Genomic DNA, 27606 nt, shown 5'->3' with positions numbered 1-27606 from the left:
GGTCTATTACTCAAAATCCTTAATATGCGCAAGCAGACAACAGGTCATGCCACTGCTTGCTAATTCTTGCATAGAGCCATTCTCCAGCATTATTTTTGTATCAGCATTGTTTGGCACAGGTTGGGTTGCCAACTCTAGTTGGCCGTATTTTTGGAGTTTTCATGTCATGATCTCCAACTCCCCCTACAGGCCAATCAGCCATTTTTTCCAATTTCCAATTTTTTTGGCAACTAATACACAATAGTGTTTAAAGGGAAAAAAAAGAAAAGCCTGGACATTTTTAATGTTGTTTATTTTACTCCCTGGTTAACCTTTAATTCCTGGAGACTCAGTGCCAATCCTGGAGAGTTGGCAACCCAAGGTATTTGCACTAAAATGTTAGCAATAGGTTTGGCTGAACAAGGCAGGTGGAGCTGCATAACCCAATAGCCCAGCATTACATAGGAAATGTTGATAGAGTTTTTAAAAAAAAACTGAGTTCTGGTTGATGGGTAATTCTGGCTGGAAGTGAAATGTGATAATCTGATGTTGTATCATATGTTGATACCAAACACTAGGTTTTCCTCATATTGGAAAATTATCTCCAGAACAGCAATTTGGCAGATTTTGCATGGACTAAAAATAAACCATTGACACCCAATTTTCTTAAATCAACCCATTAACATAAATTCAGATTAGGTTTCAAAGAAACAGAATTATGAAGGGTTTTGATATAAAGGAAGTCGTAGGAGGGCCAGTAACAAGACAATGCAGATTTAAAATAATTAGCAAAAGTACTAGAGGCAATTTGAGGAGAATATCTTTCACGCAGTGAGTTGTGATCTGAAATACACTACCTGGAAGGGTTTGGGAGCAGGTTCAATAATAACTTTCAAAAGAAAATTGAGTATATACTTGCTGGGCTATGGGGAAAGAGCAGGGGAATTGGGACTAATTGGATAACTCTTTCACGGAGCCAGAATAGGCACTGTTGGCTGAATGGTCCCCTTCTGCACTAGAAGATTCTAATCCATGGAGTGGACTAATGTTGACGGAAGAACATTGAAGGAGACCTTAGGTGGGATTTTCCAGCCCTGCCCACCACCAGCATCAACCGGTCCTACTGAAAGTTGATGGACCTTTGGATGGGCCATCGAATTTCCCACAGCTGGTCCTGCCACGTTGGGGCCAGATATCTCAGCCTTTAAATTTTGAACGTACTAGGCATTCAGAAGGGAAGAGGCTGATGGAGCCAGTTGGAGGCCTGGACCTCAATTAAATCAAAATGGCACGCTAGAAGGGGAAGGTTTGGGGGTTACATGATAATGGGTCGCAATGTTATTCATCAAACAACAACATTAGTTGGCCTGGAGACGGCCAGTCCAGCAGAAAGATAAACCAGAGCATGGGGTGGGAATGGTGATAGAAGGGTAGAAAGAAGGCGGGGTGGAGAGCCTGGGGCAACAGCATGTTTACTCAAAGGTTGGGGGTGTGAGGGGAAACAAAAGGATCACAATCATGGGGATGAAGAAGCTTGGAGCAGCAGCAACCCAGAGCAATTTTGTGGGGCCCAGAGAAGCATTTCTGTTCCTCTTGATCTCACAAATGAATTTAAAACTTACCTTTCCAGGACCTCTTCTGCTATACTACCCATAAATGTGCATACAGTCCACTCAGAGCCCTATTACTGTCATGGAGCCATGATCTGTTTATTAAAAGGGAAAGGTGATTCGACAGCCTATGTGGGCCCCTATAAAGATAGCAATGATCTGCGCCCCTGAACTAATGGGGTGCTACATCTACTAACCCAATTTTTAATCCAATACTTCCTCATTAATGCCATTTGGACAAGTTAAAAACACCCTCTTTGCGTGTAAATCAAATGTGAAGAAATGAGCACCATCAAAGGAGTAAGGGGGCAAAAATGATTTGGCTAGCCCCAGAAGCAGCTTAACTCATTAACCATTTTTACCAGGGTTGATGGAACTAAGAGACAGGCAGAAATGATCATGGGCAGGAGTCTGCAGTTACATGAGAGAGCAACGCAGCATTTGACCTCTTGCTCAAGGGCTGTTGAATATAAGGTGGTGCTACATGAGGGGTACCCTATAGACTTTTATGGTGCACACTCCTCATAGGTCAGCATTGTAGCACGGCTACATGTGAGATGCAGGTGTCCTTGCAGTAGATGAGTAGATGGCAAAGTGCTACAACTACCTCTCTGCGAAGGCGCTTCCCCTGGTTATTGCTATGTAGCTGTGTTAGGGCATGCAGAAATAGTTGATGGCATTGGTTAGTTAGGTTTAATTTGTTCTTGATTACCCTGACATACATTCCTACATGTAATGAAGGCATAGTGTACTGTGAGCAAGAAGATGTCCAGCATTATGGATAGTCAGGCTTACACATATCCTCGTGATGGTACCTGGAGTCTAAAGTCCCAGCTTCCTTTGGAAAAAGGAGTCATTGCAGGTATTGGTGGTCTGCCAAGCGAAGGTATCATCATCTCCAGCAGAATAAGATTTGAGCAGCTAGCCTAACTTTGCTTTCCTCCCACTGTCTCCAGACACATCATATATAGCAACTCCATTCAGGTATCCATTACCACCAGTAATGGTTATGAGGGAGAAGCGAGCAAAATAGCTGAGAAAGATCCGAATTTATCTAGCAACTTTCATGACTTCAAGACCTTAGAAGGCACTTTACAGCCAATTAATGTGAGAGTTATGGCAGTAAATTGTGCACGGCAAGCTCCCACAAAGAACAATATGACAATGACCAGGTAATCTGCTTTAGTAGTCATGGTTGAGGGATAAGAAGAAAAGAAACAGGAGCAGGAGTAGACCATCTGGATCATCAAGCCTGCTCCATCATTCAATAAGATCATTGCTGATCTGATTGTGGCCTTTACTCCATGTTCCTGCCTGCCCCCAGTAATCTTTGGCTCCTTTGTAACTCAAAAATCTGTCCACCTCAGCCTTATAAATATAATTAATGAAGCAGCCTCCTCTGCTATCTAAGGTAGAGACTTCCAAAGATTAATGATTCTCTGAGAGAAGAAATGTCCCCTCACCTTCAGCTTAAATGAAAGACCGCTTATTTTTAAACTGTGCCCCCTAGTTCTAGATTCCACCATAAATGAAAGCATCCTCTCAGTACCTATTGTCAAGCCCTTCACAATCATATATGTTTCAATAAGGCCACCTCTCATTCTTCTAAACTCCAATGAATATAGGCTTAACCTGTTCAACCTTGCCTCATAAGACAACACCTTCATCCCAGGAGTCAACCTAGTGAACTTTCTCTGAGCTGCCTCCAATGCAAACATATGCCTCCTTAAATAAGGAGAGCAAAACTGTAGACAGTACTCTAGATGCAGTCTTACAATGCCCACTACACTTGTAGCAAGACTTCCCTACTTTTCTACTCCATCCCCCTTGAAAAAAAGGCCGGCATTCCATTTAGCTTCCTAATTATTCAATGGCTCTTGAAGGGCAGCTAAGACCTGTATAACTGTGATGATGTGAAGTTATTTAAATCCCCAGCCCATTAAAAATGAAAAGAAAGAAGCTGCAGGTGTCAGTGAGATTTAAAAGAAAACTCTTCTAGCAGTTTCAATAGCTGTTTGTTGACATTCCCATAAAGACCCTTTATGAATGCTTGGCTGATTTAAAAAAAAAATACAATTATCTCAACAGGGATTTCTGAGTTCACTGTTTGATTGACAGCTTAAAAAGGCTATTAAAGGGTTAACTGTCTTTGATGTGGAGTATGAATAGAAGTTTGTTTTTATGAGAGATTAAGCACTTGGGATTTAAAACAAGTTTAAATGATCTTTTATGAATGGGATTTTTTTGCCTATCAAGTCTTTATAATGAGAAAAACAGAAAGGTCTTCAGATTAGTTGCTCAGATGCATTGACAGAGACCATTCCCACTCAGAGAAAATAATGAGGACATGCAAGAATGAAAACAAATCAATTAGAACAATTTAGACTTTCTTCATGGTTCAGTAGATGAGTGAAGAGCAGAGCAACCATTCAGGAAGGCTTAAGCTTCTACTCTTGGCTGGGCATGTATTAGCTTACATGGCCATGGTAGTGCTACAATTGATCTCAGGCTATGGACAGGACAATTAGGCATCCTGTGATTTAACCTGGGGTATGTATGTTTGTGTCCGTGTATCTGTCTGTGAATGTACAAATTTTGGTAAAGGGCAGGATTATGGTCTATTAGGATTAGGCCATGGTACAATAGGTTACTGATACTCACTGTCTAGGTTCACACAGCGAAAATGCCTCCACTTTTTTGAGCTACTGGGACCAGTTGTCAACCAAGACACCAAACTTCGGCATGAGTCACTGGATCCTGAAGTAGAGGAGAAATGTCATATCCTATATTACAAATCATATCAACAAATAGCACAGAAGGAAGCCATTTGGTCTGTCATGCCTGTGCTAGCTCTTTGAAATGGTTATCCAATTAATTCTACTCCCCCTTCTCTTCCCCATAGCCCTGCAAATGTTAGCTTTCCAAATATACATCCAATTTCCTTTTGAAAGTAATTGTGTAATCTGCTTCTGCCATCCTTTCAAGGGGATTTTCAGGTTGTAACAACTTGATGCCAAAAAAAATCCTATTCTATTCCCTTGTTGTTTCATGAGCAAAAAAATGGAATAATCATGTTTTACTGCCTTTTTGTTTCCCTAATATGTTAATCCACATTTTTCAAAGCAGTTAAAAGGTTGGAAATAGCATCTGTGAATGACTGAAGCAATACAACACTAAGCTCATTGCTAGTCTCTTGAATGCTGGCATCAAAACTGCCAAATAGTGGAGTGGACACAACAATATCATTTCGATTGGCCCGTGACAATATCATTATTATTTCTTGGTTTATCTCTTCAAACATTTCCCTATCATATTTCACCAGATTCTCATCAGTGAGTGGATAGATAAAAGTCGGTGGATAGCAGTCCTTCGGAACTGGAAACTCAACTTTACAAAGCACGGGCAGCTCAGTAAACATTTCAAAGAGACGATAAAGGGATCTTGATGTGAGTGGATTTCCCAGGAAGCTGAACTCTGTCAACTTTTTACAGGGCTCCATGGCTAACGACAGCAGGTTGACATGCCCATCACTGATGTTGCATTCCTCAAGAGTCAGGCTCCTCAGAGTGCGGGACGCACGGCCAAGCAATTTGAAGAAGGTCGACGGGAAGAGGTCAGCTACGTTGTGCCCACTCAGGTCCAGCACTTCCAGGTATTCAGCGTGCAGGCTGTTGGCCAGATAAGCCATGTCAGCATGATTCAGGCAGCAGCTGGACACATTCAGAGAGCACAGAGGAGTTTTTAAAGGGCTGCAGAGATATAAAGAAATGAGAGGGAAAAAAAATCACAATTCAAATCAAAAAAGAAGAAAGACGTATATTTATATAGCACCTTTCATGACCTCAGGGTGTCCCACAGTGCTTTACAGTCAAAGAAGCACTTTTGAAGTGTGGTGACCTGTTGTAATGTGGGAAACACAGCAGCCAATTTCTGCACAGGCTCAAGGGGTTAGACGACCTGGTTCATGTCCCTATGCACAGCAAGCTCCCACAAACCACTTTGTGATCATCTGATAAGAAAAATATATTAGCCAAGTTACCAGACAAAACTTTCTTGCTTTTGTTTAAAATGGTACCACAAAATCTTATACGCCCAGCTGAAAGGACAGACAGGGCTTCAGTTTAACACTTCATTTGAAAGACAGCATCTCTGGTGATGTAACACACCGCAGGAGTGCACTTGGGTGTCAGCTTTGTTTGTTGTGCTCAAGCCCTGGAGTGTGGCTTGAACCCACAAGCCTTCCGACTCAGACGGAAACACTACCTACGGAGCCAGGACTCAGATGTCAGCATAAGGAATAAAGAACTTATCATGTTCCCAAGGCATCCCAAAGGGCTTCACTGTCAATGAATAACTTCTTGAAGTGTAGTCACTGCTGTAATGTTGGAAATATGGCAAACAATTTGCACATAGTGGGATCCTACCAGCAGCAGTAAGATAAATGACTAAATAATTTGCAATTTTATTGATGTTGGCTGAGGGATAAATATTGGCCAGGACAGCAGGGAAAATGCCCTGTAGTCATGATGAAGGGTCATCACTGATCTGAAATGTTAACTCTGTTTCTCTCCATGGATGCTGCCTGTCCTGCTGAGTATTTCCAGCATTTTCTGTTTTTATTTCAGATTTCCAGCATCTGCAATACTTTGCTTTTGTAGTAAGGAGAACTCCACCACCACCACCCCACCCCACACCCCCTGCCCCCCTCACCCACCACCACCACCATCACCACCACACCTACTCTCTTCTTCAATATAGTGCCATGGGGTTTTTATTGTCCACCTGAGATGGCAGACCGAACCTTGTGTTAACTTCATTATTTATATATATGGCATGTTCATACCGTTAATCCATCTAAGTGTTTATAATGGTCAGTGATCTCAAACTGCCTGGCCTGCCTTAATACTTTTGCCTGATTATATCCCTGTGAAGTGGTTTAGGACATTTCATAATGTTAAAATCTCAATTTTAATGGAAATTGCTGTTACTGTGCATTTGCACAGTTTTCTCTCCATCCGTTTTCTCTTCCATTCAGTATTGGCTGCTGCAATGAGCAATTAGGAGTTGAAATATGTCTAATTAAGGGATGCCATCATTGCCAAATAATAGGATGTGTGAGCCTAGTGTTTGTGATAGTCTCCTCCCTTGAGACAGTCAGGAAGTCAGGTATAGAGGTTGTGACTCTGTGAATCAGCTGTCTTGGGGTTTTTGGTCCACCAGTATCTCTCTCCTAGCAACTGTTATTAAATGCCTGCCATAAAGAGACTCTGACTTGAAAGTTCAGCCTTGAGTCTGCACTTGTGCCACTATACCACTCCAATAATACAGATTATTTGAAACTGGGAGACCAGAAAAGGGTGATGCCATTCAATTGGTCTGAAAAACCAGTAATGGGCTTCACTAAATGCCGCTCTGTTTAAATATTTTTCTTTCCAAATCTAGTTCACATGTCTGGGACACATGAGAGGTAAAGGAAACTGTTCCTGTGGGAGGATCCAGTGCAAGGTGAGCTACTCTGGTTCAAAATTTCAAATATGAAAAAATATAAATTGACACTATGGGTTCGCTACCAGCTAATCTTTGCAGAGTTGGAGAGGGCATAGGGGAACAGGAAAGTTAATGAGAGACCAAATAGAAACTGGAAAAACCCTAGTGATTTAAATACTAAGTTAGTAAGTGTCACACATGACTGGCTCATGACCATGTGCATTAAGGAATCCACCAGAGGCCATGCTCACCCAGCTCTGTTGTTCATTCATGATTGAGACAGGGCAGGGAAGTCACAGTGCCACCTTGAGGGCAACGGCCACAGAAAGAGAAAACTCAACCCAATCTGGGAGCCAGAAATAACCAAGATGTGGGGGCTAAATTGGATAGCCTCCCGAATAAGTGTGCTGGGATTGCGATGTGCAATTACTCCATGCCCATTCAACATAATGCAGGCAGTGGGCCATCTACACACTGCCTGCTCATTATCATAATTGTTGTGTGCAGCCAGTGGTAGCTGTGATTGGTTGCACAAATCAGCTAGGTGCCAAACATCGTGCCAGCACTACTTCAAGCTAGCCCGTGCTGTTTAGTGCCAGCCTGCACCTCTTAAAAGGAGGTGCATTGTGTTCAGGTCAGGTGCTGGAAGCTCCTTGTGAGCTGAATCCGGCTTTGGAGAGATGGAAGAATAGCTCAACATGGGAGAAAGTGGACACCAAGATTTTTGCTGCCATATGGAGGTCTCGATGGTCATGAGGAAAGATGTGCTCTACTTTCAGGGGGCCAGGAGGCCCTTCCTCCACATGGTCAAAAGGTAATGGGCTCAGATAGCACCAAGATCAATTTCAGGAGTCAAATCCCAAGGATCTGAGCACAGTGCTGCAAAATGATCTGACCTGACTGGTCAAGATCATTAAATCCTGCCCTTAGCCTCAGACACAGCTCGATCCACCACACCTCCAACATTCACCCATCAATAGTCTCATCAGAACTCATAGCTGACATTCATATGCTCCACTGCACCCCTACACACTTAACACTGCTGCAAGCCTCACATCTACATCTCACAGCCGGCACACACTGCCAGCTATTCACCATGACAGTTACATCACCCAAAGAGATTGCACCACACTCACTGGCATTCTTCTCTTTCTCTTGCAAAAAATGGTAGCATGCAACTGGAACTAACTGGAGGGGAGGTGGCAAACCTGGATGCTCTAACACCCAAGCATGAGACAGTGCTGGCCATAATTGGATTGGCCTTTCCTAAGGCCTTGGTCAGCATTGGAGCTGAATCCATTGAGGTTAATGGTATCCTAATACCGAATGCTCCTTCTCACTTCCCTCTTAACCCTCAACCCACAATCTCTTCTGACTCACAAGCTAGAGAGGCTATAACCCTACTTTCCTCATCCCCATGCTCCTCCCCTCACCACGAGCTTACTCTCGTGCCTTTTTCCTTTCAGATACTACCCAACAAGTGTAATATGGGCAGGCAATGGATTGAGGAGCGTTGAGAAGAGAGTGACGATGAAGACACACCATCACTTGATTTTACACTCGCAGCCAACAGCTCAGATACTGGCACTGCCTCTGTATTGAAGGAGAAATGAGAATGGGATTTTTATGTGGTGAGACACCAACAAAACCAGGCTGTAGCTAGGGCAGGGGCCAAGGATAGAGCAAGTGCCAACTTGCTAGAGGTCAAGGCACACAAGCACTGCAGAGAACTTAGATGAGGATCTCAATTGGCCAGGTTACAGAAGAAGGGCTGGTGGGTGTACACAACAAAATGCTTGGTGATTTGGAAGCTTTCAAGAAAGCCTACATTCAATATCAAGGAGCATGGAGGAGTCTGGCTCCAACTTAGTGCAGGGCTTTGTGCAGAGCTTGGAGACCATACTTTCCAGCATGGAACTGGTGGCCAACTCCTTCAATGAACTTATGGACCCAAGGATGATGTAGTATCTGATGGTCAATGTCTGAACTTCCATTGCAGTGCAAGTAGCTTCCACCAAAAGCTGCAGTGGCAGCTCAGACTGAAGTCATGCAATGTCATCTGCTATCATTCAAGCTCAGACTCCTGTTGCCATGACTATGGATGGTCAGTGTTCAAAGGGGCTTGCAAAGTGTCACAGCAGCCCTACTATCTGTCCATAACAGGTTAGAAAGATATGGCATGATTTCATTGAGCTGTTTCTTTTGTGTTTACTTTTATTTTTGCAAAATGACCAAGTAGATTCTGTGATGGTCAGTGCGAGAGAGAGAGAAGGTAAGGATTATGGTATTGTTGGTGAATGGAGTATTTAAGTTGTCGTTACTGGTATCAGAGATGAATGAGTTCTTCATACACAGTCCAGATAGAAATGGAGCTGTTCAGATTTTCACTTCCCTTCCTCTTTCTACTCCTCCTCCTCATCCTTGTGCTCCCGCTCCTCAGCATCACCACCTGATAAGTGATGACAAAGCGGTTCCCTTATGATGAAAAGGTTGTGCTCATGCAGCATCCCATCACAAATTTTGAGATCCTGTCAGCTGAGTACTGAAGGGCTCCTACAGAGTGGTCCAGGCAGCAGAATCGTTGCTTCAGCATGTCAATGGTCTCCTCATCATATTTCTTGCAGATACATTTCTCTCATTATATGATTTTCTGAGCTGGAATCATAAGATATGTTGTCAGTGGATAGCTATTGTTACCCAGTAGCCACCCTTTGTTAGTGGCTGAATAGCAGACTACTACAGAATGAAGGCATCATGACTGCTGCACGACACCTGCATGATGTGCTGTCTATGATCACTCAGCAACCTCCTTTATGCAGCGATGGATGGCAAACTGCAAGATGTTGCTCATATCAGATGTAACCAGATGTGAAAAAGTTCATAGCCACTTTCACCTTCAGAGGCAGTGGCAATAAGGACTTCAAATTGGCTGATATATTGAGCTTCAAAAAAACAGTGCTGGAGTCAAATCATTGTTGCACACTGATTAACATCATGATCTGCCTGCTCTGCATACTTCTGGTGGGCGATAACTGTGCATGCGCTAACACCTTTACCAAGATGGCAACAAAGTGTGCCTGCATGCCATGGATACCATTTTTTCAATAGAGGTGCCCAAAAAGAAGGCTCACCCAAGTAGTCAAGAATATAACCTTAAATAGGGTAAGTGGTTTGCAGGTAGCTGGTTCAGCAACATTTTGGCAGAGAATAACAATTGAGATTTTCTGCAGTATCTAAATTTTACATCACTAGTCAATGTTCCATAGTGTTAGGAAATAGAGACAGTTTAAGTAAGTTATATTAGTATTTGTAGGTGTTGCAAATGAGCTTTAGTTTTAATGTTTAAGTTTGATTTGTATTCCTGTATTTGTGTGCTAAGAAAGTTCAAATGGACTGTTAGTTTCACTTTAGAAAGGTGCTTGCATTTCGAATGAGAGTTTACAACTTAAGCTAAGATAAATGAACAAGAGTAGAAGAATTGGGCTGTTGCCTAGCAACAGGGGCCCATAGAGGCCGGTCCCTCCCACAGACACAAAGAAGAAGAAAAACAGCAGTTTGCTTTGGAAGCTGTTAGGGTTCAGATGGTTTGGAAGACAGCTGCCAAACAGAAGCCACCTAGGAGGGGCAGATAGCCAGCTCCAAGCTAAAGTTGTTTGAAAGTAGCTGCCAGGGAGAGATTGGAGCAAGAGGGACAGATAGCCAGTCCCAAGCTAAGGAAAAACCCCAAAAATCCTGGGGAGTTAAAGAGGGGAAAGTCCAATACAGACCTAGTCTAAGGAAGGACAGGAACCTGGAAAAGGTCCTGTCAAGTGAAGTTAAGAGTGAGGGGCAGAGAGAAAGGCTCCAAGCTTCAGATTTAAAGAGACAAAAGTTGCAGGAAGCAGATTTAAATCAAGAACAGCTTGCAAGAGACAAGAAGGCCCAAAGAGATGGCTGAAGGTCTGTAACACTTTGCTATGGGTATGTGAAGCAGTGGTGTACTGTTGACAGCTGAATCAGTGAGAGAGAGTGCATGGAGGAAAGCTTGAATGCATGCGGTGACCCGGGGAAGAGGAAGATCGGAAGGAGAGTTTGAAACTCTGGAGGTGAACCCTTGCGGAAGGCATCTGAGAGAAAGTGTCAGTTTGGGAGAAGATTCCAAAGCGAGGTCTTGGAAAAAGGAGATCGGAAACTATCATGTGAAAGACAGAGTTCAATGAGACTAGTTGGCTCACAGTGTGATAAGCATCTGGGGGGAATTGAGGAGAGATGGATAGCATCAGGCTGAGGTAGCATCTGTCATTTGGTTTCAGAGTATGGTCTGACCATAGGGAGCCTATTGGTTTACATGGACTGTGTATTTACTGTGAACATTAAAGTATAAAATAGATTTTGTAACTTGTGTTCTCCTTACAAATCTGTATATATCTGTAAAGGTATATTTGTGGGTGAAGGAGTATTGTAATATAGTTCATCTTTTCTTGTTTAATAAATGTTTTATGTTTTGCTAAAAGTTCATCAGCTGACTCCTAACTCTGTTCCGTAGCTACTCTCCACATATCTAAACAAACAAGTTAAAAGTTAGGATTTATCAAGCTGGCTTCCACCCTGGGATCAGGCTTGTCCAGGGGTAACCTCAGCTGGGAGTTGTAACACATAGTGCTGGGACCAAGACCGAATATAACGATAGAAAGAACTTGTAATTATATCAAGCTTTTTCTGTCCTCAGGCATCCCACAGAACTTCACGGACAATCAAGTACTTTTGTCATGTAGTCAGTGTTCTAATATAGGAACCACAGCAACCAATTTGTAAACAACGTTATGGTAATGACCAGATAATCTGTTTTTTTGATGTTGCTTGAGGGATAAATGTTGGCCAGGACACCAGGGAGAACTTCCTTGCTTTTCTTTGATAGAGTGCCATGGGATATTTAGCATGTGCCTGAGAGAGCAGACAGACCCAGTTTAAGATCTCTTCTGAAAAATAGCACCTCAGACAATGCAGCACTCATTCAGTATTACCCTGGGGAATCTGCCGAAACTTTGTGCTGAAGTTTCTGGGTTTAGAGCCCACAGCCTTCTGCCTCAAAGGCTGGGTTGGCAGCTTTTTGGTCTCGGAATTAAGGGACATGCAGACTGAGCGGGAAAATTGAGTTGAAGCCCAAGGTCAGCCATGATAATATTGAATGCTGGAGCAGGCTCGATGGACCGTGTGGTCTACTCTCGTTCCCATTTCCTGTGTTCTTGTGGCAAGACTTTTTTTTTTCTTTATTCTTTCATGGGATATGGACATCACATGCTAGGCCAGCATTTGTTGCCTTTCCCCAAATGCCCTTGATTTGCTAGGAAATTTCAGAGGGCAGCAACAAGTCAACAACATAGATGTGGGTCTGGAGTCGTATGTAGGCCTGACCAGGTAGGATGGCAAATTTCCTTCCCTGAAGGGGATTATTTAATAGAGGGCATTAGTGAACCAGATGGGCTTTCACAACAATCAGTTATAGCTGCTATGGTCACCTTTACTGAGGCTAGTTTATGATTCCAGATTTATCAATTGAATTTAAATTCTGTTATTGGGAGGATTTGAACCTAGGCCTGCTAGATTACTAGCCCAGTAACATTACCACTATACCACTGTTACCCCTTAAGCAGCCAACCTACTGAGCCAGAGCTGAAATCTATGTAGCCCTCAGATGAAGTGTGATAATTCAATCATGGCACATGAATGTAATTCAGTCCCTAATTTAAAGTCAAGAATTCTGTTCTCATTTTTATTTACCATTCCATTAGCAGGAGGATGCAAGTGCAGTAGAATTAACATAGGCAATTTCATTAGAAATTACACTGGAATTTATTGTGGAAATATAGGAATTGTGTGCCCAAGTAAGATTTTTAATATAGAAGGTAGAAATTACTGCAGTAATATCACCATGTTAATATTAAACAGGTTTATAGGTTAACAACTCCTTTAACATAGTGAAGGGAGGAACTTGAAATGAGTTCATTAAAAGGCCCAAAGCTCTTGAATCAGGAGAGGTAGTGTGGCAATGAGCAGAATAATAAGATCGTTGAAAATAATACAATCGTACAAAATTTACAGCCACTAAAAGACCATCAAGCCTCCTCCTCATTAATGATGGCTGAAGCATCAAATAGATATTTTCTACTACCCACTCTCCTGCAGCCATGTAATTTCCTGGGAATGGCAAAAAAACAGAGGAAAACCCTGAGTAATAGGGAAATATTACAGAAAATTCCTCTCTGATCTCTCTTTTAGGCCATTGAACGTGATGTTCTTGAATTTAATGGTCATCAGACCCTACCTGAGTATCTTGCGTATTCGACCAGTTAGAGTGGAAAAAGCCAGGTTCAGTTCTGTAAGAAATTTCATCCCACTTAGCCTCTCTCCAATTGTCACCAACACAGGTTCATCCTCTTGCGTCATTCTGCGTACATCGAAGGTTCTTGCTGGTAGTGTCAGTGATCTGAGCAATGGCAGCGGCACTTGGCTCAGGAGAAATTCAAAATGTTCCATTTCCATGCGAATATTGTGGACCAGCTCCAACTTATGCAGATTCTCGGGCTTAACCAGCTTGATGATATAAAATAATTTCCTCAACGCCAGGCTGTCAGCCCTGAATTCAACGCATCTGATCTTCAGTGGGCACTGCCTCCTCAACAGCAAGGCCTGCACTACCACTTCATAGCTCCGCTGTGTCACAAACATGCTCATTAAAACCTCGATTGAAATATCAGACACCAAATCATCGAGTTGACGGGCTTGTATCTCCACTAGCAAATCAAAACAGGTCCTTGCCATCAACTCAGTTCTCCCCCACCTCCCTAGGGCCTTCCCACAATCACAGGCTTGAAATTCAGTATCACTGAGTCCCGTTAGATCGACCACTTTCAGCCTCTTTGAATATGTCATTGAACTGTTGAGAACATAGTCCTTCAGACCTGTTAAACATGCCTGCAGACAAACATGACAGGTCCTATTGCAGAGATCCTTCTCGCAGTCCGCAGTCTTCCCTAAGAGCTTTCCAATGCTGAATTCTGCCAATGGCCATTTTTCTACTAAGTCATGGACCACTGCGGCCTGCTCCAGTAAATAACTAGCTTTGAAGAGCAGAGGGTATAGGTTTTGTGCCACGTAAACAATGCTTCTCTGAGCAATCTGGGCATCTGATACCAAGGCCTGGGCACTGATGAACCTCAAAGTTTTCATTATTCCTTGGTTCTGTTGGTTTTGCTGTTTTCTGTTTCTAACCCAAGGTAACTTGCAACGTTCTGAGAGGCTGAGTGACTCGTCCACATTTGTGTCGTATACTCTTAGCAGCAGCTGCACTGTATCAGCTGCTCTCTTCTGGATGGCAGTCATCACTGTCATGTGCTCAAGCACATATCTATTTTAATAATAACTGGTTAGTCAGGTCAGTGAAAGTGCAATACTGTTAGAACTGTGACTGTGTTCTCAGCACTGCACTATCTAATGCGGGAGCATATCCATTAAATCTAATAGAGAAATCCAACTGATCTGCTCAACATCTCTGCTAGATCTGCTCATTGGAGCACAACAGGGTTTCCATTTAAACATTCTTCTTCATCACCAGTATGTCGAATGTTGTATTACAACCAGAGCAAATTATGCACAACGTTAACAGCAGTTTGCACTTATATAGCATCTTTAACATCGAGAAACATTCCAATATGCTTCATAAATATTGGCCGGGATTTCCCAGCCCCTTTGTAGTGGGACATGCCACGGGAGATTTGGCAGCCCAGCCAAAGGTCCATTGATTTTCGGCAGGACTGGACGATCCAAGTGGTGGGGGGGGTGAGGGGATGAGAAAATCCCCACCCCATGGAACCAAGGCATGGACACTAAGTCAAGCAAGATATTAGGAGAGGTGACTAATGGTTAGGTCAAAGAGGTGGGTTTACAGAACAATGTTAAAGGAGGACAGGGTGGTGCAGATGTGAAGGAATTCAGGAAGGGGATTGCAGAGCATGGGGTCAAGGTTGCTGAAGGCTTAATGTCCTATCTAGCTGTAGACAAATGTGTTTCTTTCAGTCACTCCAGCTTTCTCCTCTCCTGAGGCTGCTGACTCAAATGGGACATAATCTCCTGTCGTTGTTGGTCTATGTTGGGATATCCTCTCCCAAATGTACTGATCCATGCCAGTGCTCAGTCCAGCAAATGTCTGCTTGTCACATGTGACATCACCCCCCACCCCCGTACCAATCAGTGGCCAAGTGTGGCAACTCTTTTATCCACAGCAAGGTCTCACAAAAGCCAATGAGATAACTGGCCAGTTAATCTGTTTTAGGAGATGGCAACTAATTGACAAATGTCAGCCAGGACATTAGGAGCATAAGCCTCTCTACCTGGTGCAAAAGCTCTAACCTTTACTCAGGGTATCAATGGCACACAACAACTTGAATATTGTTCCATTAGGTATGGTAAACCTTTATCAAACCACTAATTAATAGTACATACTCAAGATAATACCAGTTGCTCAGTTTCTCTGTAAACCAGAGACCATCTTGCTGGTCAATCTACCGACAAGCCCTCTATATGCAGCTTCTGGATGACTGTCCTGGTTACCCTAACGACTGCAGTCAAGATGCCTAGTGCTCTATTCCATTATACTGCTTTTGGCTCTTGTCTTGTGCCATATAAGGTAAAAACCTGTTTTTAACCATTCATTTGGTATGTCATTACCTCACTGCCTTTCCCAATAAAAGTCAGTGTGTTCACAGTTCCTTCCCCAGATGTTTCTTGGCAGCACCTTTTTCGGGAACCCCAAGGCCACGCTTGAAGTAACAAAGCCAGCTTGACTCCACTTTGTTATCCCCAACACTGTTATTGACCTCCAAAGCTGAGAGAAGGAGGCATGTTTATTAGCCTTAACAAGGGGAAGTCTGTATCTTTTCCCTGATGCAAGCACTTCTGCAATTTTATTCATGTTCCTGAACTTGCTAATTCCAGCAAAGCTTTGTCTTGGCTAAATTAACCATCATGCCCTCTCTATGCCCATACTTCACAATGCTTAGATATCTTCGGTCTGGGGTTTTCCGTTCGCCTCCATGTTCCACCTTCTACCGCCTGACAAACTCTGTGCACAGGGGCTGTACAACTGGTCTGCGTACATTAATATAAAGGAACAGTTACATGGTTAAAAGTTGATTGTAGGTTAAAAGGTAAATAACACATTGGCTTACAGGACAAATTTGCACTCTTTTATATCCAGCCCAAAAGGTTAAAGGAGCCTTGGCTTAGAATCTTATGCAAGATAACAACAAAATATCCGAACTGCACACTACTCCCTCAGTACTACATTGATTTATCAACTTAGATTACATGCTTAAATATCTGGAATGGGGCTTGAACCCACAGTTATATCAAACAGATGCAACAATGCTATCATGATAAAAGATCTGTGATGAAAGAACTGTGTCAATGCACTGCCCAGTCCCTGATAGACAATCTTTTGATCTATGTTTCTCTTCATCATGTTCCGCTACTCTTCACTTATCTCACTCTGTGATTATTGGCAGTTGGGCACTTTGAAATTATTAAAAACAATGAATTAATCAGCACTAAGAGAGCCTTCATTCGAAAGAATCTACTTGCCTTCACCATCTTGAATATTATCTCCTACTTCTCTTCTTTCTAAATCCAGTCATTACTTCACTAGATTAAACCCATTACATGCAAAACCAAATGTTCAAATCATTAGGGATGATTGGTTGCAAATAACTAAAGCCTGACACTACTGTTCCAGTCTCGTATCTCATGCCTGTGCCCATGGAAATTAATGTCCACTTAAGGGCCTCAGCCTGCCGCCATGGGCCAGGGTCTCTCCACGGAGGGAGCATGAAAAGCAAGCCCAAGCATGTTCGCTTGTGGGCTCCCGGGAGAGGGTGGGGATCTCTCATTCAAAGGCACACAATGCCTGATCGAATGACCTGGAATCTGGAATTTGGGGGGGCGCGTGGGGGAACGGGGTGCTGAAAATCCCTGCCCTTGCCTCCAACCCCCTTCCCCACCCTCCCCCTATGACCCCCATCCTGTGAAGCCCCTCCTCCTCCCATCATGACTCATCTGTGCTTGCAAGTTCCTCCTGAATGCAAAGTCCCAGGTGGGTATAGTACCTGCAGTAGCCACCTTCTCCCTGATGCCCCTGCCGTGTACAGAAGGGCTGTCAGTGGGCAGGACTTCTGTCCCCAGTGGCCTCAATCCCAGCAAAAGGCCAATCGCGAGCCTAAGTGTCTAAGTGGTGCAAGATGTGGCGGGGCTTTCTGAAAATAGGCAACATGAGGGTCTTGCTGGATCACCAGCCAGCAGATTATACCCTATTGCCTCCATAAGATTTCACCCTATCTCTCTACTGCTTAGAGTGAGGGAATGGAGTTTTAGAGAATGAGGGTTGGAGTTTGAGAGAATGAGGGGATGGAGTTTGACAGAGTGAGGGCATGGAGTTTGAGAGAGTGAGAGGGTAGCATTTGAGAGAGTGAGGGGATGGAGTTTGAGAGAATGAGAAGATGGAGTTTGAGAGAGTGAGGAGATGGAGTTTGAGAGAGTGTGGAGATAGGGTTTGAGAGAATGAGGGAATAGAGGTTTAGAGAGTGAGGGGATAGAGTTTGAAAGAGTGAGGAGATGGAGTTTGAGAGAGTGAGGAGATAGGGTTTGAGAGATTGAGGGAATAGAGGTTTAGAGAGTGAGGGGATAGAGTTTGAGTGACTGAGTAGATGGCGTTTGACAGAGTGAGGGAATGGAGTTTGAAAGAATGAGGAGGTGAAGCTTGAGAAACTGAGCAGATGGAGTTTGAGAGACTGAAGAGATGGAGTTTGACAGTGACATGTTATAATGCCTGAAGAGACTTTTAGCTGAAAGAATGAAATGGCAAGATTTCACATTTTAAAGCTTTTACCATAAGAAATGACTAAAAAAGCCACATTGGCTAACTACAAGCTTCATTTTTTAGGTAACATATTTTAAATTACAGAAAGCAACAGTTCCCTTTTATACTTATCGCACTTCACATGTCCCATGGAATTAGTCTCCTTATAGTAAATGGTGTACGGTTGCTCCCAGCTTTCAATAGGTTCACCTATCCCCGCTTCACCAAGTAATAACTTCGAGTGACCATTTCCTGGCACTTTCCTCAGTGTTTGGAAAATTCCACTACCATTAGTAAAGCCAAATTATTTTTCTTCCTCTGGCTGTACCAGGAAAAATCTGGAATCCTCAAAAAGCTGTAGGATGCATCTCTTCAACTTGAGACTGTCTCCCTCCAGCATCTGGCTGTGGTAGCTCACAAAAATAAGCAGCCACTCTCTTGGTGGACCACACAAGCAGCTAGCTGTCTGTGATACTCATTGAATTGTAGGGAAGCCAGTAACCTGATTTCAAAAATGGCTTCTTCTGCTCTCTTCCCCATGGTAATGTGAAACATATTAACTGTGTATCTTGGTAAAAATGGGATTAGCCATCCTTAACCTCAACTCCTTTTCATCCTAGAAGTAAATCAGGAGTGGGGAACCTTTTTCTTATCAAGGGCCACTCACACATAGACAAAATCAGTCACCGGCCACACACACATAAAAAAACAATGTATCTCTTTAAGAGAGAATATAGAAATATTCAATTCACCCACTGCTTTAATGCCGATGACAGAGTTTGCTTTTTGTAATGAGTAACAGCCTCTGTATCTCAATCACAGCACTCCTGAAATTCAGATCAACATTTTGCTTGTTTTCCTTTCCCATTCTCTCTCTGTCTCTCTCTCTCTCTCCTTTCCCACTTTGTGTCTCTTGCTCTCTCTTCTTTTCCACTTTGTGTGTGTGTGTGTGTCTCTCTCTCTCTCCTTTCCCACTGTGTCTCACCCCCAAACAAGCCCAGGGCAGGGACCTGATAAACCAAGGCTTTGGCCAACTCCCAGTCAGAAGCTGCACCTGGGCCTGGAGCCTGGGCCTCTTCCTCAGTCTGTAAGACCGAGCTCCTGTCCCGGGACACCAATAGAGCTGAGAGGGGAGGAGGGGTGAGCTGCCGATGGAGCCAGGTGTCCTGCTCCCTTTCTCCTCCACCCCGGGTTACTCACTATAAAGTTTATAGTGTGAAATTTCTAATTTCTTCCCTGTCCCAACAAGTTCTTCCATCCTGGAAAGGATAGTATCTCTGTTCTCAGATCCATCTGGGAAATGAAGTTCCCTGAGTTGATAACTGAGCATTTAGTACACTGACTAATCTATTGAAAACTATATAACATAATAAGACATTATTAGAAGTGGATTAAGGATACTAAAGTACTTGTTGGTCTTCTTTTTGTTCCATGGTATAAAAGTAATTCTTCCAGTTCTCCTTTATTCTCCACTTCCCCTACAGCACACGTCATTCTGACCAGCCTAGACATGGTTGACCTGGAGATCTGTTCCCAGACCTTTCCTATTAAGGCTCTTGAGTTGGCCTCCACTGTGGTTGGTTGTCTGGGTTACTCACACTTCACCACCTGATCAGCAGCCGGCAGCTTCCCTTCCCTGCCATGCTCTCCTGCTCCTGGGTATCGAGTCTCGCTTTTGTCCCACAACCTGGGCCTCTGGTGACCGAGGCTCAGGCATCAAAACATGGCAGCGGCTGACCCAGAGTGAAACACTTGGGGATGGCATGGGGCCAGATTGTGAAATCTCCCCACAGGCCAGATGAAAAAGTGCAACATGCCAGGTTAGGCCCCTGACCAGGAGTTCCCCACCCCTGAAGTAAATGGACAGTTTACAGCACAACTGTTTATACCATCCTGAAACGCACAGGCCAGAATTGTCCCAGATTTGCACAAAGTGCAGGAGCAGGCGTGTAAAAAGATGATTTACCCACTGGCCGCAATGGCGTGTTTTAACAGCATATCGTCCCCTTCCCGGCACGGCCCACCTCGTTAACAATGCATTCTCGGGAAACACGCCAGCTTGCTGGCGGGCAGGCTCGGATTTGCCCACCACGCTGTGACCTCAGCAATTCCTCACTCTGGGCACAATATTTAAAGTGCATCAGAGCACAGCCTAATTCACGTCTACAACCAGGACTGCTCCAGGCAAAAGGTGACCCCGAAAGCCAGGAGGACGGCAGCCCCCAAATTTAGTGGCGCCTTTCTGGGGCGCCTGTGCCATGATGTCCTCTACCCCCACTCTGGCCACAGGATGTTCACCAGAGTCACCAATCCAGCCTGGGAGGTGGTGGCAATGGCGGTCAGCGCCACCGGATCACAGAGCAGGTCAGCCATCCAGTGCAGGAAGAGGATGAATGCTCCCATCCGTTGTGCTAGGGTAAGTCAACCAAACCCAGCACACATTCACAGGAATCACACACCTCAAGGGACAACACCACTAACTCTCACACACACCCTCACATCTCCATCAGGCTCATATCCTCTGGAGCTTGAAGGTTAAAAGGTTTACAGCACAGGAATTTGGCAATGTTGAAAGGTATTTATTTAAATGCAAGGAGTAAAGCAAACAAATCCAATGAGCTGAGGGCAAAGATAGACACATGGCAGCATGAAGTCATTGCTATAATGGAAACTTGGCATAAAGAGGGGCAAAAATGGCAGCTCAACATCCCTGGATATAGGGCTTTCAGGCATGTTAGATAGGGGGCTGAAAAAGGCAGGAGTGTAGCAATATTGGTTAAAGAATCAATTAGAGCTGTGAGAAGGGTGATGTGCTAAATGAAGCATCAAATGAGGCTATATAGGTTGAGCTCAGGAATACAAAGGCAGCAGCCACACTACCAGTGGTGTACTATAGACCACAAAATAGTGGAAGGGAGACAGAAGAGCAAATGTGTAAGCAAACTTCTGAGTGCAAAAACAATAGGGCAATAATAGTTGAAGACTTCAGTTACCCTAATATCAACTGGGATACGAACAGTGTGAAGGGCACAGAGAGCACAACATTCTTGAACTGCATTCAAGGGAACATTTTTTAGCCAGCACATAACAAGCCCAACGAAAGGGAGTACAATTCTAGATTTAATATTAGGAAATGAAGCTGGGCAAGTGGATGAAATAGCAGTGGGTGACCATTTTAGAGATAGTGACCATAATACAGTTAGGTTTAATATTATTATGGAAAAAGATAAATATAGAACAGGAGTAAAATTTTTAAATTGGGGAAAGACAAATTTTGCAAAGCTGAGAGGTGATCTGGTAAAAGTCGATTGGTTACCGCTACCTGAAGGGAACTCAAGAGTGACTCACCAGTGGGAGGCATTCAAAAGCAAGATTCTACGGACATAGTGTATACATGCCCCCACAATGATAAAGGACAGTTCTGCCAAATCTAGAGCCAAATCTACAAGTACTAAAGGTAAAATAAAGCAGAAAAAGAAAGCTTATGGCAGTCAGCAAAAAATTTATTTATTTATTCATTAACAGGACTTGGGCTTCGCTGACCGGGCCAGCATTCATTGACCATCCTTAGTTGCCCTTGAGAAGGTGGTGGTGAGCTGCCTTCTTGAACCGCTGCAATCCACGTGGCATAGGTACACTCACAGTGCTGTTAGGAAGGGAGTTCCAGGATTTTGACCCAGCGACAGTGAAGGAACGGCAATATATTTCCAAGTCAGGATTGTGACTGACTTGGAGGGGAACTTTCATGTAATGGTGTTCCCATCTATCTGCTGCCCTTGTCCTCCTAAATGGTAGTGGTCGCGGTTTTGGAAGGTGCTGTCGGAGGAGCCTTGCTGAATTCCTGCAGTGCATCTGTAGATGGTACACACTGCTGCTACTGTGCGTCAGTGGTAGAGGGAGTGAATGTCTGTGGATGTGGTGCCAATCAAGTGGGCTGTTTTGTCCTGGATGGTGTCAAGCTTCTTAAACTTAATACTGTAGAAAACCTAGAGGAGTATAGAAAGTACTAGGGTGAAGTAAAAAAGGCAATTAGGAAAGCAAAGTGAGGATATGAAAAAATATTGGCAGGTTAAATCAAAGAAAACCCCAAGATATTTTACCAGTACAATAACAGCAAGAGAATGACTATAGAAAGGGCAAGGCCGATGAGAGATGTATAGGGTAACTTATGCTCTGATGCTGAAGATCTGAGCAGGATTCTCAATGAGTACTTTGTCTCTATCTTCACTCAGGAGAAGGATGAAGCAGATATTCTGGTTAAAGAGGAGGAGTGTGAAATATTAGATACAATAAGTATAGTGAGAGAGGAGGGACTGACATCCTTGAAGATGGATAAGTCACCAGGTCTGGATGGATTGTATCCCAGGCTGTTAAGAGAACCATTTTCCAATCCTCACTAGATACAGGTGAGGTACCAGAGGATTGGAGGTCAGCGAATGTTGTACCATTATTTTGAAAGGGTGCGAGGGATAGACCAGTAAATTATAGACTGGTGGGCAAATTATTAGAATCAATTCTGAGAGATAGGATAAACTGTCACTTAGAAAGGAATTGATTGATCAGGGATAGTGAGCATGGTTTTGTTAGGGGAATGCTGTGCCTTACTAATTGAATCAAATTTTTTGAGGAAGTGACAAGGAGGATTGATGAGGGTATGTTGTCTACATGGATTAAAATAAGGCATTTGACAAGGTCCCACATGCCAAAATGCCAGAAAAGTAAAAGCCCATGGGATGCAGGGGAATGTGGCGAGTTGGATTCAAATTGGCTCAGTGACAGGAAACAAAGGGTAATGATCAATGAATGTTTTTGTGAATGGAAACCAGCTTCCAGTGGCATTCCAGAGGGTTCAATGTTGGGTCCCTTGCTGTTTGTTGTATATATTAATGATTTGAACTTAAATATAGGTGGCATGTTTGGGAAATGTGCAAATGGCACAAATATTGGTCATGCAGTTGATAGTGAAAAGGATAGTTGTTCTCTCAAGAATTATAACAATGGGTTGGTTGAGTCAGTGGAAAAGAGGAAGATGGAATTCGATCTAGAGAAGTGTCAGATAATGCATCTGGGGAGGGAAAACAAAGCTAGGGAGTACACAATAAATGGGAGGATATTGGGAGAGTTAGAGGAAGTGAGAGACTTTGGAATGCATGTCCACAGGTCACTGAAGTTGGCAGGACAGGTGAATAAGTTGGTAAAGAAAGCATATGGGATGCTTTCCTTTATTGGCTGAGGTATAGAATACAAAAGCAGGGATGTAATGATGGAACTATATAAAACACTCAGCTGGAATTTTGTGTACAGTTCTGGTTGCCACATTGCAGGAAGGACATAATTGTTCTGGAGAAAGTACTGACGAGATTTACAAGCATGTTGCCAGGGCTTGAAAATTGCAACCATGAGGAAAGATTGGATAGGCTGGGGTTGTTTTCCTTGGAACTGAGAAGGCTGAGGGGTGACCTGATTGAGGTGTACAAGATAATGAGGGGCCTAGATAGAGTAGACAGGGATGCCCTGTTTCCCCCAGCAAAGAGGTCAATTACCGGGGGCACAGATTTAAGGTGATGGGTAGAAGGATTAAAGGGGACATGAGGAAAAACTTCTTCACCCAAGGGCAGTGGGTGTTTGGGATTAGCTGCCTGGTTTAGTGATCAAGGCAGAAACACTCAACTCATTTAAAAGGTGCCTATTTCTGCACCTAAAGTGCTGTAACCTGCAAGGCTATGGACCAGGTGCTGGAAGGTGGGATTAAAATGGGCAGCTAATTTTTTTCTTTTTTACTTTTTCAGCAGGCACAGACACGATGGGCTGAATGGCTTCTTTTCATGCTGTAACTTTTCGATGATTCTATAGCTCTGCTAGCCACACAAACATTCCACACAGTGCCATGCGTCCTGCTCACACTCTCTCCTTCTGTTTTCATACAGAAGTAACTGTCTCACAACAGCAGAGCGAGGTCCCAGACTGGCGATGGAGTGGCCCACATTAGGCCCCTCACTCGCTTTGAGGAGGGTGCCATTGCGCTGACTGGTGAGGAAGTGGATCACGCCTGCAGCGATGCCGAGGTCAGTGGTGAACACCCACATGAGGATCCTGCACCATATCATCCCTCTCTCAGTGCAACTGTGAGTGCTCTCTCGCCTGCTTTTGACCCTGATGCCATGCACTACTTACCTGTACTTTGGTTCACAAGGAGCACTTCCAAGCGCCCATCATCCTCAGCCAGCCAGTCCCTCAGCTCCATTCACATATTCACCAACAGACACGGAGACACCTCCTCTATTGAAGAGCTGGAAACAAGCAGCCTGGAAGACCCGTAACAATGCTTTCCCGCACCCTCCACCAGCGCAGCAACGCATGTCTCGATGGGAGGCAGATCTAAAGCAGGCTCAGGGTCACAATCTGGTGGTCACTGCACGGATATGTATCCACAGCAGATGGAGGCAGGTTCAGCAGAGCTCCCCAGCACTTGGAGGACTTCTGGGGAAGAGGCATCTGTAAAGTCTGAGTCAAATGACAAGCCCCTGGATTTGGCCTTCCAACTCATCGTGAAGTGTCAGCAGAAGGTGGGGGAACATCACACAGAGCTCCTAGAAGCCCTCAACAGAGTGGCACTCAAATCAGAGGATTGCATCCTTCTGCTCTCTGATGAAGTGATGCCCACGCTTGTGCACATGGAGGTCTCATGGCAGGGATGGAAGATGTCATGGAGATCCTGGTCCAGCAGAACACGGAGATGCACACATGCCTGCACTCCATCGTGATAGCCGTGGGTGAGTTCCTGCAGTGGCAATGGCAAGGGGGAAGCAGGGTACCTCAACATCCCTCCAGGTGCTCCTTCCCCTCATGGAGTCAGGCTGAGGTCCGGGGGCACCCGAAGGGAGGAGGAGCGGCAACTGGGCACCCCTGGTTCATCCACTCAGGAATCTCAGAGGTCGTCTGCTCCCTCTGAGTTCCTTTTGCCTGTGACCCCCCTCAACCTCATCCTCTATCACTGCAGAGGGAGCAGCTGTACCACAGGAGGACAGCCAAAGACAGCCGGAGCCCTCAAGGTCTCAACTGTCCAGAGAATGCAGGCCAATGTCATCAGAGGCAACAGGGCCAACCATAGCACAGGCTGTCTCCACCCCTGTTGCGGATGTCAGGGCAGCGCCTAGAAGAAGTGGTAGGCCTAGAAAAATTAAGAAATCCTGATCACAAGTGGTTGCACGGGTGAACACATTTTGTCATCTTATAATCTGAAAATATATTCACTTCCACTGAATAATATGGAATGTTGTTTTCAGCTTCACTGCCAAGCTTTGCGAGTCCCCCCACTGTCCTCCCCTGCCCCCGCTCACTAGCAGTTCAGCTGCACGCAGCTGGACCATGACTGACTCTGGATGGAGAATTGTGTGTGTTGGAGGGTCTTTCAGAGCCTTGTGTTAGCTTTCTCCCATGCACGCAGAGCCTTCATCCATCACACTCATCTCACTGCCCAAAGCATTTTTAATCCTGCCTGCTGGAGTTCTTTTTCAGTTGTCTATCTGAGCTGAGCTGCATCTCCACCCACCCACTGATCGCACTCCCATGCAGCACCTCTGCCCAGTCATCACAAGGCTCTGCTCGCTTTCGATATGACAAACATGGTGGTCGTCAAGTTGGTGATCAGCTCCCCCATCCTTTCCTTCCCACTGTCCCCTCACCACCCACATCCCTTCCTCCATCACAGTCGGCAGTCTAACCCTGGCATCACCTTCACCGCCCCCCCACCGTCACCCACCAACCTGAACCCTTGTCAGTCTAGGATGTCCAAGTGAATGTGTATGTTCCTTACCCTCCTGAAAATCCCACCTCCATCCACATTGACTTCCCCAACCTCCTCCTTCCCACACCCAGGTCCATGTCTGACTCAGAGTCCCCATGAACCACCCTCGCCACCTCTTCTACTATTAGCAATGGACCGTCACCCTCCCAGCCTACCGGCTCCTTCTGCCCCCTCTCACACTCAACATTCCCTCCTCACCCCTCAGTTCACTCCCCAGAAGGCAGTCATTGACTTCATAGACCCCTCTCTTGCACATTGACCTGGACATCCCGCCCCTTTACTCCCTCCTCCATCCTTAATCCCTCCTCGCACTGCCACATTCTCCCCATGAACACCCTCCTTCCCCTGGGCATCTGCTCCCTCCAAACTCCCTCCTCCACCTGGTCACCTCCCTTGTTCCAAATCCTCCTTTACACCTTCATCTCTCCTTACACCTCCCTCCCCACTTGCAGCATTCTCCCCATTACACCCTCCTCCCCCTCCCCCTGTACTCCGTCTTCGTCCCCCACTGTCCTACCCCCTCCCAACATCACCCCCCCGTAACCTTCATCCCCTCCCTCCCCAACCTCACACCCCCCCACACCTTCATTCCCCCCTCCCGACAACCTCACCTCCCCTACTATAACTTCCTCTCTCCCCCACACCCCTCACTGATCATCTGCAGCAGCCTGAAGCAGGCCCAAAGCATCACGGAGATCTCTCGCCTTCCAAGATCTGCATCACAGTGAAGCCATGAGGATCCACCCACCTTGTGATGCATGTGTTTCTCCAGAGTCTGGTAGCTGCAGGGCTCTAGCATCTCCTTCTCCTCGGGTCTCTGCAATCTGACGGTAAGTCCTGACTTCAGCATATTGCACTTCTCCAGATGTGTTCTGGGCTGGCGTGCTTTCCTGCCAGCGTAACAATAAATCTGGCTTGGGGGGGACAATTCCAGTCAGGCCTTACTTTGCATCCCATTACCGGGATGCAAATCATGTTCACACTGGCCTCCTCCGGTGGGATTTGGATCCCGACGACACCATCGTATGATCCCGCTGTGATTTTGTGCTGGCGTGAAACCGATTTCTGCCCCTCATGCCAAATTCTACCCAACCCTCTATGACATCTGTCGCCAATGGGACCGGACGATTCTGTTCACAGTCCACTCATTGCAAACCCAGAGACTGCTGCTATTATCTCCAAGCATAAATATCTTGCACCTTCCTCCCAATAAAACAATATAAACCTTCCTTTGATCTTTAACAATCAAACCACCCAGGCTTACCGTCACATAGGCTTCAGAACAGATCATATGACTCCTTCATTTACCCAAAGTTCAAAGCTAGAGTCTCAAATATAATAATCTTATAAATCTTATAATTGTAATAGACAGGGTAGAGTTTGATATCTTGGATTTTAAGAGAGTGAGTGGATGCAGTTTGAGAGAGTGACAGGATAGATGTTGAAGTACTGGAAAAGACTAGATGTGTACTCTTGATTTCTAGTCGGTGTCCCAGGATATAGAATGCACAGTGTGGTCACCAGGCAAGGAGAGAATGGAACCCTTGTGGTCAAGCGATCTTCTACTACGCATTGCCCATGATCACAAGAATGGCCATTAGCAAGGCTGCTGGTATTAATGGATCAATACTCGCCATCACCCAGTAACTTATCATGATGTCTCTTCTTCTGTAACTCATGGTTAATTTTTACCTGATTATGCTCCATGACTTTGGTATGTTTTACTATAATAAAGGTGCTACATAAATGCAATTTGTGATTGTTATTGCTGAGGAGAGAAAATAAAATTAAACATTATGATAACTGGGAATAAAAACCACAGCCGGTGAACTTAA

General features: G+C 44.6%; 1 protein-coding gene across 1 annotated transcript; it reads right to left on the bottom strand.

The window, feature by feature from the left end:
• Window positions 1–4692: 4692 nt before the first annotated feature.
• On the bottom strand, window positions 4693–14285 carry lrrc14b (leucine rich repeat containing 14B). The gene is made up of 2 exons (XM_041183176.1): window positions 13381–14285; window positions 4693–5338 (listed from the first exon to the last, which is right to left on the bottom strand). Exons 1-2 carry the CDS (start codon window positions 14283–14285, stop codon window positions 4693–4695), a joined length of 1551 nt encoding a protein of 516 aa, XP_041039110.1.
• Window positions 14286–27606: the final 13321 nt, after the last annotated feature.

Source organism: Carcharodon carcharias, chromosome 3 (genome assembly GCF_017639515.1).
Source record: "Carcharodon carcharias isolate sCarCar2 chromosome 3, sCarCar2.pri, whole genome shotgun sequence".
Lineage (NCBI taxonomy): Eukaryota > Metazoa > Chordata > Chondrichthyes > Lamniformes > Lamnidae > Carcharodon > Carcharodon carcharias.
Note: the sequence above shows the minus strand (reverse complement) of the source record. Positions and strands in the feature narration are given on the sequence as shown.